The sequence below is a fragment of the Lissotriton helveticus genome, chromosome 1_2 (assembly GCF_964261635.1).
Source record: "Lissotriton helveticus chromosome 1_2, aLisHel1.1, whole genome shotgun sequence".
Classification (NCBI taxonomy): Eukaryota; Metazoa; Chordata; class Amphibia; order Caudata; family Salamandridae; genus Lissotriton; species Lissotriton helveticus.
In genome coordinates, this window is record NC_136058.1 from 164,111,147 (window position 1) to 164,125,931 (window position 14,785).

The window sequence follows — 14,785 nt, forward strand, 5'->3', positions numbered from 1 at the left end:
AGGGTAAAGGAAATCTGACAGCATTACCCTTTGGATGGCCACATGCTTATCCCATGGCTACCAACGATGATCATATAATGTACTAACTATGCTGCACCACATTCAAACGACTCATATGCATATAAGAACATCTTAAAATAGCCCCTGGGTCCGCATTTAACCAAAGCAAATATGCTACCAGTAAAAATGAAATTAAAAAAAAAAGCAAGACCAATTTTTCACTCGATGCCTAGAACTTTTACTTACATTTAAGTGTGGGGTGGGCACTCTTTACGGCGATGTATTGGCTAGGTTAACACAGCGCATGTCTCTCCCACCTCACCCTCACACTCACCCCGTCACCCTCACACCCCCTTACCCACGCTCACTCACCCTCACACACCCTCACTCGCCCTTACGCCTCACACCCCTCACCCTCACAACCCTCTCACCCTCACACACCACATCACTCAGGAACACCACCGCATCACTCAGGGACACCACCACATCACTCAGAGACACCACTCAGGGGTACCACCACGTCACTCAGGGACACCACTACGTCACTCAGGGACACCACCACGTCACTCGGGGACACCACCACATCACTCACAGACACCACTCAGGGGTACCACCACGTCACTCAGGGACACCACCACGTCACTCAGGGACACCACCGCATCACTCAGGGACACCACCACATCACTCAGGGACACCACCACATCACTCAGGGACACCACCACATCACTCAGAAACACCACCACATCACTCAGGGACACCACTCAGGGGTACCACCACGTCAGTCAGGGACACCACCACTTCACTCAGGGACACCACCACGTCACTCGGGGACACCACCACGTCACTCGGGGACACCACCACGTCACTCGGGGACACCACCACGTCACTCAGGGACACCACCACATCACTCAGGGACACCACCACATCAGCTAACCATTCACAAACAATGTTTATATACCAATTGCACATTTAAAAAAAAATTAATGCAAAGCATTGTCATTTACAATGCCAGTAACTCAAACGTTAATGCTGCGAGACCTATTGCATTGTAAATGCTTGTTTGTACTAGTGCTCCTTCTACGTAAAAATTAAATTATTGTAAATTAAATACAAGATTACTCTCCATACAATTTTAACTGCTATCTTGATTTGTGAATAAATGCGAAGCAGGCAACACTTTTCCTAAAGCTACCTGAATTTGTAATGTGTAGTTTGAATGAACCCCCAGGAACTTTTGTTTGCAGTATTGGATTGCTTACTCAGTTTCTGAGGAATACAGTTTTGCCCCGAGAGCTAATAGCGTGCTACTATCATGCAGAGTTATTTGTTAGGTTTGAGATCATTTGTTCTTATATAATAAATGCAACAGTAGTATTTTTGCAAATACGTACTACTGCAAATGAGTCCAGAAGTGCTCATTTGACAGGGAATCTTGGGTAAAATGTAACAGCTTTCAAGTCCTGCAAGATCAAACTAGAAGGCATGTCTAGTGAGAGATTTGTGTTGGACTTCACTTTATTATAAGCCAAAAAAGCGCAAACAGGTGTACCTGGAGACTTATCCAGTTCACAGTTGGAACCAGAGAGGTTTGATGCTGCAATAAAGTATATGAGAAAACTCGAACCTTTGAAGAATTGTGGCATAAGAGACACTAGAATCAAGGATGTCTCATGTCAATTGTGCATTACTTGCACAGCCTCCTGTGACACGGCAGAGGCAAAGACAGAAGCTGGTTGAGTATCTACATAAGCGTTAACTTTGATTGGGAGACTAGCACAGTAAAAGTATACACTCTCTCATAGTTGGCAGCAAACATTTGTAATTCACTATAGCTCAGTCAACAAGTAAGTGAAAATGACAAAGTACAGACAAAGGCAAAGACCTGATTGTTTCCATTCAGATTACTAGCAGGTCACACAGGGAGTCACTCACAGCCTATTAGTTTCAAAGCTATGTTACACTTTGGGTGACCATCCACTATAACAATTATATTACACAGTGTTCATCCAGCTCTTCAGACTTTGCAGCACACAGAGGTGCTGGGCACCCTTTCAGACAGGTAAAGCTTTATAATCGGTGGACCAAGAAGCTAGGAGGCACTAGGAAAGCTCACTACAATGTCAAGAACTTTTACTTGGTCTTTGCTTTTCGGGTGGCACAAAACCACGGAGTGAAAACTGGCTTAAGAAGAAAGACGTAGGTTCTGAAACCCAGAACAGCTAACATTTTCTATAATCTGGGTGCATTAGATTGCTCTGGCAGGACTTTCATTTAAAAAATGGTTGATGCTTCTGTAAAACGTATTAGTTTGCTAACATGATACTCCATGAATGTAACCATTCAGATTACTTAGAACAGATCAGTGATGTCTGTGCTTATGCTCTAGAGCAGGGAAGAACATCGGACTTCACCTTTCCTAATCATCTTAATGTATCAGGTTGGTGGGCAAGTAGAGTGCAGATGTAATCGTTCGTAGCTCAGTGCTACTTATGCGTCTGTTGGTGAATGTATTTCCCAGTACTAAAGGAGGTTTGGGATTTAACTGGCAGGGCACACTAGAAGCTGTTAATTTTCGAAGCAGTCCACCTGAATTTGGGGACTGATGTGAATGGGTGTAGTAGCATCAATTCTAATATCTGATGCTGGTGAGAAAGGTCCCAGTCGCGAAGTGGCGATTGAAACAGCCTACCACCCTCGCAATAATGGGTCTAAGTCCACAGCATCTTGTCTAAGGGGTTTATATTCAGCAGCTATAAGCGTGCCCTTCAGAGGTGGCTGGTAATCCAAATTACAAGAGCTGCTATTCATGTTGTAACCTTCACAGGTGAACACTGCAGAGGAGCGTCAGTGATGGAAGATGCACACAGGAGGATCTAAGTCAAATTTTTTTTTAATCCTCACTTTGCAGTCAAAGCTTCTGCATGGATAAAGGTACCAGGGTGGTTTCATGGGGTACAAAGAGAAGTACAGGAAAAAAATCATAAGTTGAAGGGTCTCTTTGTTGACTTGGGCTGCAGCATTCTAATTTTGATACAGGGTCTACTCACAGATAGCAGGTAACCACAGGAGGTTAAAAGCATCTGCTCCTGAGGGTTTAGCTTGTGCCAGTACTCTGCGTTCATGGCTGCCTGCCGCTTATCCTTCAACGCACAGCAACAGCAGGTAATTCCTTAGCCCTAGAGACTCTACTCTAAAAGAGGGCAGCTATGTCGAGTCCTGCCCCTTGGCCAATTTGTCCTCTGTGTTGGGACATGGCGATTCCAAGATGTCAAAGGTGAGCTGATCAGGTGGTCATAGACACACACCACATATCCCATAGTTGTGGCAGAGTTTCAGAAACTAGGACGATACAAGGCATCCAATAATATGCATTGTGTTGGAGGATTTCCTGCAGATAGATCAACAATGAGAGGCTGTTGATAGGGCAGCAGCTTTTCTACCTGAACTGGACACAGGATATGGGAGATCAGACAGGGTAGAAGGGTACATGTTCGTTGTCTCAAGTGTGAGAAAGTGACCATGCCCTTCCTTTGCAAAATGACATCACATTGGAGGTCACAGATGTCTGGCTAGAGCTTCCTCAAAACAGTATTTTGGAACATACATGTCTGCTCAATAGTAGATACAGCCTAACTAACCTACACTTGAGCATTTTCATTTTCAGTGCCTGGTCAAGTGCTTGGCTATGCTCTCCCTGTTTGTTAAGAGCTTGGTGGGAGACAGCAGGACTGGGAATTTTCCTGGAAAGGAAGAGGCATCTATTTCGTGATGACGCAGCTGCAGTTTCAAGTACAATCTGGTTATTTTTTAACTTGAGTGCATGGAAGCTACACGCAGTTTCAGACAGGTATTACTTCCTCGTGTTAAAGAAACTTAAACCCAGCGTCCATGTACAGCCAGAAACTCCCAAATTGAGATAAACCACCCAAAAATGAATCAACCCCGAACATCATCATAATCCAACGCTCTTATTACTAGCAGAAAATATTTCAATCCCTGCACTGTATAAATCGGTACACACTACACAGCCACTCCCTCCAAATGCTGACTTGGTGCTCAAACACCGATAAGCCTCTGCAAGAAGCGATGAAACAGAAAGGCAACCATTCAATGCAGCATTTTGCTTTCAAAGCTGCCCGCCGAAGTGTTCTTGCTTCCACATGCGGCTTCCTGGGCGTGCAAGAGCTGGTGAACACAGGGCCAAGAACAGGCACGGAACAGTAACATAAACAGCGTTCCTGGTGTTTCTCTGCATTGAAAGGGAACTTCTAAATACACAGGAAAATGTTCCCAAGCTGTAAAGCCATGGAGAATCGAGCAAAAACTGTACCTTGCTTCACCTGTTACATCTTCTTCCCTCCGGTGTATCAACTGCCAAATACACTACGGGCCCCTCCAGCACGTCCTCTAAAACAAAAGCATACCAAGCATGGGGTTGGGGAGGGGCTCGCATGTTTGCTGACACCTAATCAGTGCCGCCTCCTTGGTCTCTGGCGTTACGTGGATCCCGCCCAAGGTCGCAGGCATTAACGCCCATAATCAAGCAAATACAATGGCACTGAAAAATGCCGCGCCCATCACCCTGACGACACAACACTGCTTTGTGCCTCCAGGGCGAGTATTTTCTCGCCCGGCAGCCGGCACATGCGCAGCTGGGTTCAGTTTACTTATCCAGCTGGTAACAAAAAAACGATTTCAGGCTCCTTACTGCCTGAAACAAAGCACTATGAAGCCTTTCATTAGGAAGTCAGTGTTTTCTCGTTTCTTGTTAGGGGGGCAACACCCACTTCGCCCCTTAAGACTAGCCGCCCATGTTGTTAGGCCAACTCCTCTCCCATGAACATTAATACTCAGGTGGGTGTGATGGAGAGTGCAGAAGGACACTAACCTTGTGAGAAACAAGTGGGGATAACAGGTGAAGACATGTGAAAAAGGGGCACAGAAAAGAGAGCAGTCGAGGGAAGAGGATGAGGGGACACTGAGGCGGCATGGTTCATTTCCAAATAAAGAACCGATGCATACCTCCAATCTGCTTGCTGCTAGTTCTTGAAGAAGCGACACAACAGTAGGCTTCACATCCTGGTGCCTTCCATTGATGGCGTCAAGAAAACCTACACACAACTAAAAACTCAATCCAGAACAGCCTCTACTGTTTTAGATCACCAAAACAACCATTAAGTTCCAAACCTTGCTCAGGAGATTATCAGATGGGATTAACCAAGAGCTTTAGCACAGCTAGCCCGTCGCACAAGCAGGAACAAAAGAAACATAAAAGCGGTCTTTAAGAACAGTCTATGATGGACTTTTAAGGGAGAAAACCGAGTAGATTAGACCAAATTCCCAATTTATTTATTGATATGTACTGTTGAAAGTGTACTCTGAAAGAAAGATTGCCTTATGTTCAACGCAAAGCCCACAATTATCCTACTGCTCACTGTGGTGGGTGCTGTTTTAAACAAACACAACGTCAGATGGCGACCAGTAGGTATTTTTCACATGTGCTTTCTCCATATAAGGAGGTTGTGAATATGGATACTATAATTTTTCAGTTTGTAGAAAGACGTTCAATCATTAGAAACTTTAAAAATGTTTGACTTCTCATCACTCAAGCAAAATAACTACAAGATTGTTTTACCTCTGAATACTAGATTTTGTTTTAAATGGAAGAGAAACATTATCCTTATTATCGTCAGAATACTGACAATCACCCAGGTGGCCTTTTATTATTTAGAGGGCTGATCACATTGCCTGCGAACTCTGCATGGTCTTTAGGTTCAAAGTGGATTAGTGTCGACTTGTTTTGTCCTCATCTGCACACAGAGCAGCTCGGTTCTCAGGTAGCACATGTGGAGTTGCAAGAGATCCGCCATAGTGACAAACGTAATGAAAAACTTCCAAGCAATCATAACGGAAAGTTTCAACTCTTTAAGGACTATGAGGCGAGGATTATGCTGATCATGCTTCACTTTTATTTTTCTATCAGCCTTACACAACTAAGGAAAAAACTCACATTATATACGCAATATCACAGTAGAACCCTATTTTTAAAGGCCAAATCGAAATGCAGCAAAATATTAATGCTAGTTCTTTTCTACACATCTATAGTAGTCCTTTCACTAATTAACAGTTTTACGGAATGAAAAATGTAAATGAAACAAATGACAACTCCATATTACACTAACAAGTTTAAAACAGAGACAGAAGGCTTGCATCAGATATGCACATGGGACGACAAGAGGACTGGAGAAATTGAGGAATCACTGGCGCGCCTTGAAATATAGAGCTTTTTGATTACCTATTTCCGTAAAAAAAATACAATAATTTTGGTTTGTGTCCCAGTGAAATGATACTGGGGTAAGATAAGAAACAAAGTTACATAAAACGTCAAACTTACATGTTTTGCAAAAAGCATTAAAAAAAAGCAACAGACACTTTTCGAAGTCAATTTAGTAAACAATTCACTGATAAAAACAATGTCTATAGGTATATAAGCTTGAGTGTCAACGAGTGTGAAAGAGGAAAAAGCTTTTAAAGAGATGTGACTTACTTTATGTATTCCTTAGGTGCACAGTTGCCCTTCATACAGTAAACCTAAGTAGACACACTGCATTATAACACTAATCGTTAAACAGAATTCTTTGGTAGGGGACACTGTGGCATAAATTCTCGTAGTGTAGTTTCCAGTGACATTAAGTGGACAATGTGCTTTATTTCTCAGCACGAGAGGCGGTTACATATTGCTCCACTCGTTCCTAGTTTTAGAGAATGAAACCTTTAAACTGATGAGCGAAAGCAGGTGGACTGCTCACCCTGAAAAACACGAGGACCATTTTGAGATCCTTTGAATTGCTCTGGATAGTGCCATGTGGGAGTCAGTTTAGTGAACTACTACATCATCTCTTAACTCAAAAATTAGATTTTTATATAACTATCTACTAAATATATGTTATATAGTCTTCCGATATACAGATATATATATATATATATATATATATGGCTTACAAAACTTGTACTGCCATTCCAAATTATTTCCAGGCTAGAAAACAGGTCACTTAGCATTATGTGTTTCACCACAAAAATGTTTGCATTGTATTTTTTTTTTAAATGCATACTATAGGCGGCCATTTTTTTGGCGTCTATTCCTAATCTTGAGATCATCTTTGTTAGGATGAGCAAGCATTTTACAAAGTCATAAAATGCGGAGCAAAAATAAGACCGGCAGTACAAAGGATATACAATATTAAGTGCTGTAATAGCGTTCTAGTTTTAATCAATAAGAAGGCATTTTTTGGCGTTTCCACAAAGATAAAACTTGAAATCTCTCACTCATGTAAAACACTCGCTAATTTTCATAGAAAAAGACAAGTATAGTTTTACACGTTTCGATGGCATAGCTAAGTCATTTTTCTATCAAACAATAATGTGAAACCTCAGAACAATAAGGTGTGGAATAAAAAATGCAGTATGGACAGCACTATCACAGATATCACTATTGTCAATCGTGGATGTGATTAACATCAGCATTTTATCTTTGCTCTTAGCGCTCCTTTCACAATGGGGAAAAAAGCTATCTGTGTGAATTGAAAAACAGAGCGGACGGAATTAGCTTCAGACACAAAGAATCATTGAGAATAATGAGTTCATTGTACCCGTGGCTAAGGCCTAAGTCCATTTAAGAAACTCAATACTCCAAAAGACAGGAGAAACAAGCACTAAATCATTTAAGAGTTTTTTTCGCCTAATCGAGCTCCTGCTTTTAACACAGCACTATAATATATATAAGTAAATTACGTATCACAGTTTTAAATTTCGGACGGGCGACTCAGGATTTCATCCTTCAGAATGTGTCACACTAATTATTATACTATCCAGTTAGGTGGCGCCTGTTATTTGGGTACTACTACTAGCTCATTAAGACTGTTGGGTAATACTTGCTATTTAAGGCGCCACAAAACTGCTTAGGTGTGGGAGATATGTCCAACAATCAGGGGCAGATTTACAAGCCCCTTGCGCCACTTTTGCGTCATTTTTCCCATGTAAAAAATGACGCACAAGTGGAGCAAGGGGCTTGTAAATCTGCCCTTCAGTGGGGTAAGTAGACTGGTAAGGTCAAATCTGATTCATATTTTGAACCCTGGCTCGGAAACAAAATACGGGTAACATACATAGTGAGGAATCGACTTAAGTGGAAAAAGAACTCGAACTGCAGCACCATGTCTTTTTTTGTTATCATGTGTGAAGAGCAACACGTCGGATCCCTATAACCGACCAGATCTGTCGCCGAAACCTTAATATTGAGGGATGGCGACGAGGGCACAGCAGCATGTGAGAGCGTATCCGCACTACACAGCTGGACAAAGGCCAGGGGAGCGGCGTTCGCTCGTTTACAAACGACCAGATATGGTCTATACTGTAATACACGATTACAATCCGGTTTCTTCTTTAGTCACATTTCACTGAAGCGGTTGCAAAGCTCTCCTTGTTAATATGCACACTTTGCCATGTAGTATTCTGGGTTTTATAATGCACCGAACTCTGGAGTAAAATAAACAGACAAGTACAAAGAAAAGGACGGATAAAACAAATCATTAAAACTCACCCGCTTGCTGCTTCGGGAAAGCCCATTTTGTAGAGGGTTACGACCACAGCTCCGCCGAGGCCTATGTTGTGCTGTAGAGCGATCTTCGCACCAGGAACCTGCCTCTTCCCGGCTTCCCCTCTGAGCTGCCAGCAGAGCTCCGAGCACTGCGCCAGACCTGTCGAGTCAAGCACAGAAAACACTGATCTCAGCAACAGTGTGTGTGACTGAACTGGACGACAGCAGGAAGATAAAGGATTGCACAAGAGAAACACATGGAAAGTGTAGCCTTTGCCCCACTGATCACATTGTCTGCTGACTTGATCATAACGTGGTATTCGTAACCTTCACAAATTCCTTTCTTTTAACTTTGAGACGACACTGGCTGACCTCATGATTACAGATGACGTGTCATACCGTCTTTCCGAAAGTAACTCGTCTATTCGATCCTTTTCAGGCAGAGGTCTAGAAGTGATCAGACAGGTATGACATGTTACTGGCAGCTGGCCCTTTAAGAATCTGCTGTAGGATATTCCCTTAAGAATTTCGGATCAGAATCCAAAAGCTGAAACTTTTTTGTGACGTACTCTCATTAACTTAAAAGGCTGTTACGAAGGTATCACATAGTTCCCAAGTTTCCCAGGTCCATTTGTGATGTGTTTCTCCAGGCCAGGGTTTTCCTATTAATTCTAGGACTTCTAGTCCTGTTTTAAAATGCAATGAACAAGATTTAAAGTCCCAAAATTCAAAGAAAAAAATCCTGGCCTGGAGCAGCACATCACAAATGGACCTGGGAAACTTGGCAGGGTTGCCATCGGGAGTGCAGGATGCCCTGAAAGAAAAAGCACAATAGGCCATGGATAGTATTTTGAAAATAGTCACAAAATACCATGTTTGAATAGCCAGACTTTTGGTTTTGATATTCAATTTTCTACCCCATCTCACCCCTACTCCTGTTAGGAAAATCTTTGAACTCATCAACAGGGGAGACACGAGGAAAAAGAACCTGATGACTAGGGAGAACAATCACTCCGATCAGAGTCCGAAACCGTATACATGGCCATTAAGAACGTGTCTAACAATTCAATGCAGATTCATTTATTTTTGACGTCTTTTTGTTTGTTATTTTCTAGACTTGTAAGTTCTGGTAACACTATCCTGTGGGTGCCCTTTCCCAGGGAGAATGTTCCTGGATCTTTCCTCATCTTTTGATCTTTAGTGATGGTCCATACACTGGTGTGACCTTGGTCTCTTATTGCTTTACTTCCTCAGAATGTTGGTTTTTCACCCATAAGATCTACCCAACGCAATGGAGCTTACTCTTTGAACTAAGTGAGATGCTTCTGGGGTGCACTGTGTCACATCTGATAGATGGGGTACTTGTGGGACATCCTCAGATGCTAGAAAGGGTGCTATTCTCTCAGCCGAAGGTTCTTGTGGCTCTGGAGATGTCAATCGCAGTCTGAGTCTGCGCCATGTTTTGCAGCTCGACAAAGTGGAATGTGGCCTCAAAGGCAAGGATTTAAAAGTAAACAGTTTGGAAGAGTAAGAAACTCTTGATGTTAAGATAGTCATTGAAGAATACTCAGACACCTAACCAGAATGCTCTGAAAAACTTTGAGCCCCTAAGAACATGTGTTGGTAAACATATTGATGTTGTCTTCGTACAAGATTGGTAGCCCCACTTGCAAGCGTAGGTCGAACAGAAAGGTGGAAGAGGTATGACCTGGATCTTTTAGGAGCCAAGGAGAAGGAATGGGAGAGCACCACTTGAAAAAATGGTCCTAGTAGGGGGAAAAGAAATCTGTTTGTCAGTCTCTTCCAGTAGCGCCCACACTGAGGTGAACCCATTTTCTGACTCTCCGTGTCCTGTCTCATTAAAATAGTCCAAAGTACCATACCGGCTTATTTGGCTGACTGGGACAAACAACATATATATACATGCAGAAAAATATTGTGCCCGCAGCATTGTTTCCTGATCAGCAAGGTTTCATAATTTTTCAGTGTTTATATTTAAAAATGTGTTCTGGGATCCTGCAGACACAGAGATATTTAATTGTTTGGGAATATCATGCAGAATTCCAGGACTCTGAACACTAGATTGCCTACCTACTATTGCCACAGTTGCAAAACGACAAGTTTCAATGTATCTTCTGTCTAGAGCAGCACTCTCTTGAGGCAAGAGACGTTACTTGCCTTTGCATACATGCATGCATGCATCCAAGGTCAGGTGAATACATTTAGTTTTTTGTAATTTTACTGTTCTTTAGTCAATTTTGCCTGTGTGTATATTCAATGGAATTGTACATATAGAACCTCCTTCCTGTTACTGTTAGTTTTGACTTACTTTGCACCTTAAGAATGATAGTTGTATAAGCATGGCCTGACTCGCAATGGAGCAGGATGAGAGTTTTAGCCTCTCCGGGACCTTTTGAGAATTCAATCGACATCCAACGCACCGGAGCTGGCCCGACCACTGACCAGTAAGGGTAAGTGATTGGTACTACTCTCCCCCCATGATGAAAGCGGTTTGCAGAGTCATACCTAACTGGCCCGACCAGAAAGTGCAGGCCCTTAGTTGCCGACTAGCCTTGCTGATTCTGCCAACCTGAGAGCTGGGGGTGTACCGCAGCGCTGTTGGCATTCCTGCAAGGTCATTAAGCCCTGGCCAAGAAGTGCAGACGCAGCGAAGGCATACTGTGAGGGGGTGCATGAACCAGAGTGGCGGGCGCTTCTGCAGCAATGACTAGAGTGGGCTGACTACCCCAGCGATTACTCTGTGGGCTGCCCGTCGAGCTGAAGCAGGTGAGTGGAGGTGGCCACGGCACTGCCAGGGAGCGGTTCTGCCCTTATGAAGCTGCTGCGTGGAGAGGTCTGTCGCTGCAGCGGCACAGTGGGAGCAATGCTAGATCGAGTACTGGCAATCGGCCAGGGGGATTTGCCCTGCCGCTGCCTCCTGGGTCCACACAATAGGATGGGGACTGGGCACGAGACCCGGCAATACTGCCACAGGCAACCCGTAGCGCAGACGCATCTTGCATCACTGGACCCTATAGCCTGGCTGTCCCCGGGGGCTGAGAGATTTTCCCTTACTTAGTTGTGGCCCCCCTAGGGGATGTGCTGCCTGAGGGTTTCTACCTGTTGGGAGTCCAGTGGGCCTGACTGGGGAATTGACCTAGTGCCCTGGTCTGTAGCACGAGGGGCTGCATCTCGCCCGCATGATCACCAAAGGTGTGGTGGCATGCTGAGACTGCGCGATATAATGAGCGGGTGCCCCTGCGATGTGACGTATTGGATCTCTTGAGGTCTCTCTTTGCATCACCCCACCTGATAAGACTAGAGGATTATAGCAGTGAGTGCTGGGTTCTCGATGGGTGCGCCTTTAACAACTGCCTGCGCTTCACCCACAAGACGGCCTCATTCCATTCACAGGACTCCCTGTGCAGTCCTTGTATCGTGCTCCTGGCTGGAGTGAAGCACTACACGTGGGAGAGATGCTACATGTGCCGCTGGGGAGCGTGTCTAACTCCACACGCTTGATGATCAGAACGACTACTCTTGCTTCGCTTTGTTGGCCCTGGCTCGGAGGCACTCGCTCTCCCCCTAGATTGACGGGCCCTATCTGTGGTGCAGCCTCTCCATTGATTCTATAGTAGGGGGCAGAGTCGCGACCAGACCCAGGGGACATGCCACTACAAGGCGCTTTCTACGGCGTTTCCCTACCATGGGTCCCATAACACAGGACTATTATGAATCACTTCCTACAAATGTAAATGTAAATTGATACTTGTATAGCGCACTACTCACCCGCAAGGGTCTCAAGGCGCTTGTACGAATACCGCTGTGGAACCCATCCTGGCTTTCCCTGTGAGGTGTCCACTCCTGGGCACCCCCAAGGTGGAGGCCAGGCATCCTTAGCGTTGTGGGGGCCGTTGTGGAGATTAAGCAAGCTATTGCCCAGAGTTGCAGAGTGGGACTCCATGATTGGAATAGGCACTGAGGCGAGAATTATCAGGTCCGTGGAATTTTTGAGCCCAAGACCCGCCGAGGCAGGGAATTGAACCCTGGTCCCGGGCTAGACCTCTGCATCAGGGTCTGCCGCTCTAACCATTGAGCCACACTTCTCTACAAGAAATTAAGTCATAGATTGGATCGCTCAGAGCAGACTTTAAGGCATGAATTGGAGACATCAAGAAGGAAATATCAGACATAGGGGAGTTGGTGGATGATTTAGAGAGCACGGTTGATGCCTGGTCAGTAGACCAGGAGCTGCTCTGGCAGCGCATCACAGCACTGAAAGAGAAAAAACACAAGGACCTCCAGGCCAAGCAAGAAAACCTGGAAACTCGCAGACAATGGAACATCCGTATTCAGGGGGTGCCGAAAGGGCAGGAAGGCACCAACATCATGGCTTTCACGATGGCCCTCCTCCAGGCAATTCGGGGAGACGCCAATGCACCCCTCCCTTGGATAGAGCACACCGGGTAGCCTCTGCACTGAACCAACCAGACATGCTGCCAGACATCGTGGCACGTGTACCTTACTTCACAGACCAGGAGACAATTCTACATGCCGGTAGGAAGAAAGCGGGTCTGGTCTTTAGGGGTCACACTATCCAATTATTTCAGGACCTCTCACCTACGACCTTGCGACAGACATCTGGTCAATATCAGGAACTTGAGATGGCGTTGGTGAATGGGGGTTGGGGAAACTACCTCTCCATTGGCGGCACCCCTATGCATCACGCACCCCATGAGGGTGACTGTTCTGGCGAGATGCAGGCACCTCGGTCCCAGTCTTAGCGGGAAGTGGATGCACAATTTGGGCCCTGTTGGTCTGCAACTGTTATTTGGTTTGTTATGATGTTCTTCCTCTACAAGTATCAGTGCTACTGTGTAAACTGTGATGATTGTGGGTGGGTTACCCTGGATATTTCACTCCCTTGAGCACTACTCGGGTGGGGTGAGTACACTTCAGGAGCCATTCGTAGCCATACTTGGGTTGACTGTTACCACCCAACCTCCCTTTCTTGGCAGAGGATTTAAAATTGCTTTGCCTGAAGGTCCATAGCCTTAACTCCTCCATCAAGCGCAACCAAGTTTGGGATTACATCCGCCTCTATGACCCCCACATTGTCATTTTGCATGAGACACCTTCGTGGCATAGACCGACATAGGATGGCACCCCCACAATACCCTATATGCCATTGGGCCTACACTGACTCTAAAACACTGGGGGTGGGGATACTCTGTAACTCCTGCTATGGTCCCACCATCACAGAGGTAGTGAGGGATAAGGAGGACCGGTTCCTGACCCTGCACTTGACCAAGTGGCAACACCATCTCACATTACTAAAAATATGTCCCCAATGCGTTACAAGACTCCTACCTTCACCGTGTCATCCGGGAACAACTGCAAAGAGCTGCAGGGAATATAATAGCGGGGAGAACCTCAATCTAGTCTGGGACCTTGTTATTAATAGAAGCTTTGTCTCATACCAGGGCATATGGGTCATGTCCACGCAACTAAAAAGAGAGATAACGAGCCTGGGCCTTGTTGAGGCCAGGTGTTATGTTCATCCAGATGCTAGGGATTACTCCTTTTAGGGGAACAGTCGGAACACTGCTGTCTTAACCAGGGGTGTTCTGACTACACAAGCACAACCACGCTTGCTTTAACCATGTATATGCCTAAACCACGCATATGTGTGGTTAATGCAGTGCATGGTGCAGTTGCTGGCTAGACGTAAACAGGAAGACTCCACGGATAGGTGAGTGGGGCGGGGGTCGGGGTAGGTTTCAGGGCAGTGGGAGGGGTTGGGGTAGTGGAAGCAAAGGAGCAGGGTTTTAGGCTTTAGGGCAGTGGGTGGGGAATAGGTAGTAGGAGTACTTTTTAGGGCTGGGGTCAGGTAGGTTTCATGGCAGTGCAAGAGGTTGGGGTAGTTTAAGGGACCGTGCATGGGGGTGTGGGGGTTGGGGTAGTGTAAGTAAATGGTCATGGTTTTAGGCTTTAGTGCAGTGGGAGGAGATGGTTAGTCGGGTAGTTTTTAGGGCTGGGGGTCGGGGTAGGTTTCAGGGCAGTGGAAGGGGTTGGGGTAGTTTAAGGGACAGCACGCGGTAGTGAAAGTAAAGGGGCAGGGTTTTAGTCTTTAGGGCAGTGGGGGGGGGATATGTAGTCAGGGTAGATTTTAGGGCTGTGGGCCGGGGT

The 14,785-nt window shown here is 45.3% G+C and overlaps 1 protein-coding gene across 1 annotated transcript in view; it reads right to left on the reverse strand.

The window, feature by feature from the left end:
• The window catches only part of SCP2 (sterol carrier protein 2), a 336,550-nt gene that overhangs the window by 48,984 nt on the left and 272,781 nt on the right, over nucleotides 1-14,785 (reverse strand). The window contains exon 12 of the mRNA XM_078670520.1: nucleotides 8,600-8,756. Coding sequence (XP_078526646.1) covers nucleotides 8,600-8,756 — 157 coding nt within the window. The remainder of the gene's footprint in view (nucleotides 1-8,599; nucleotides 8,757-14,785) is intronic.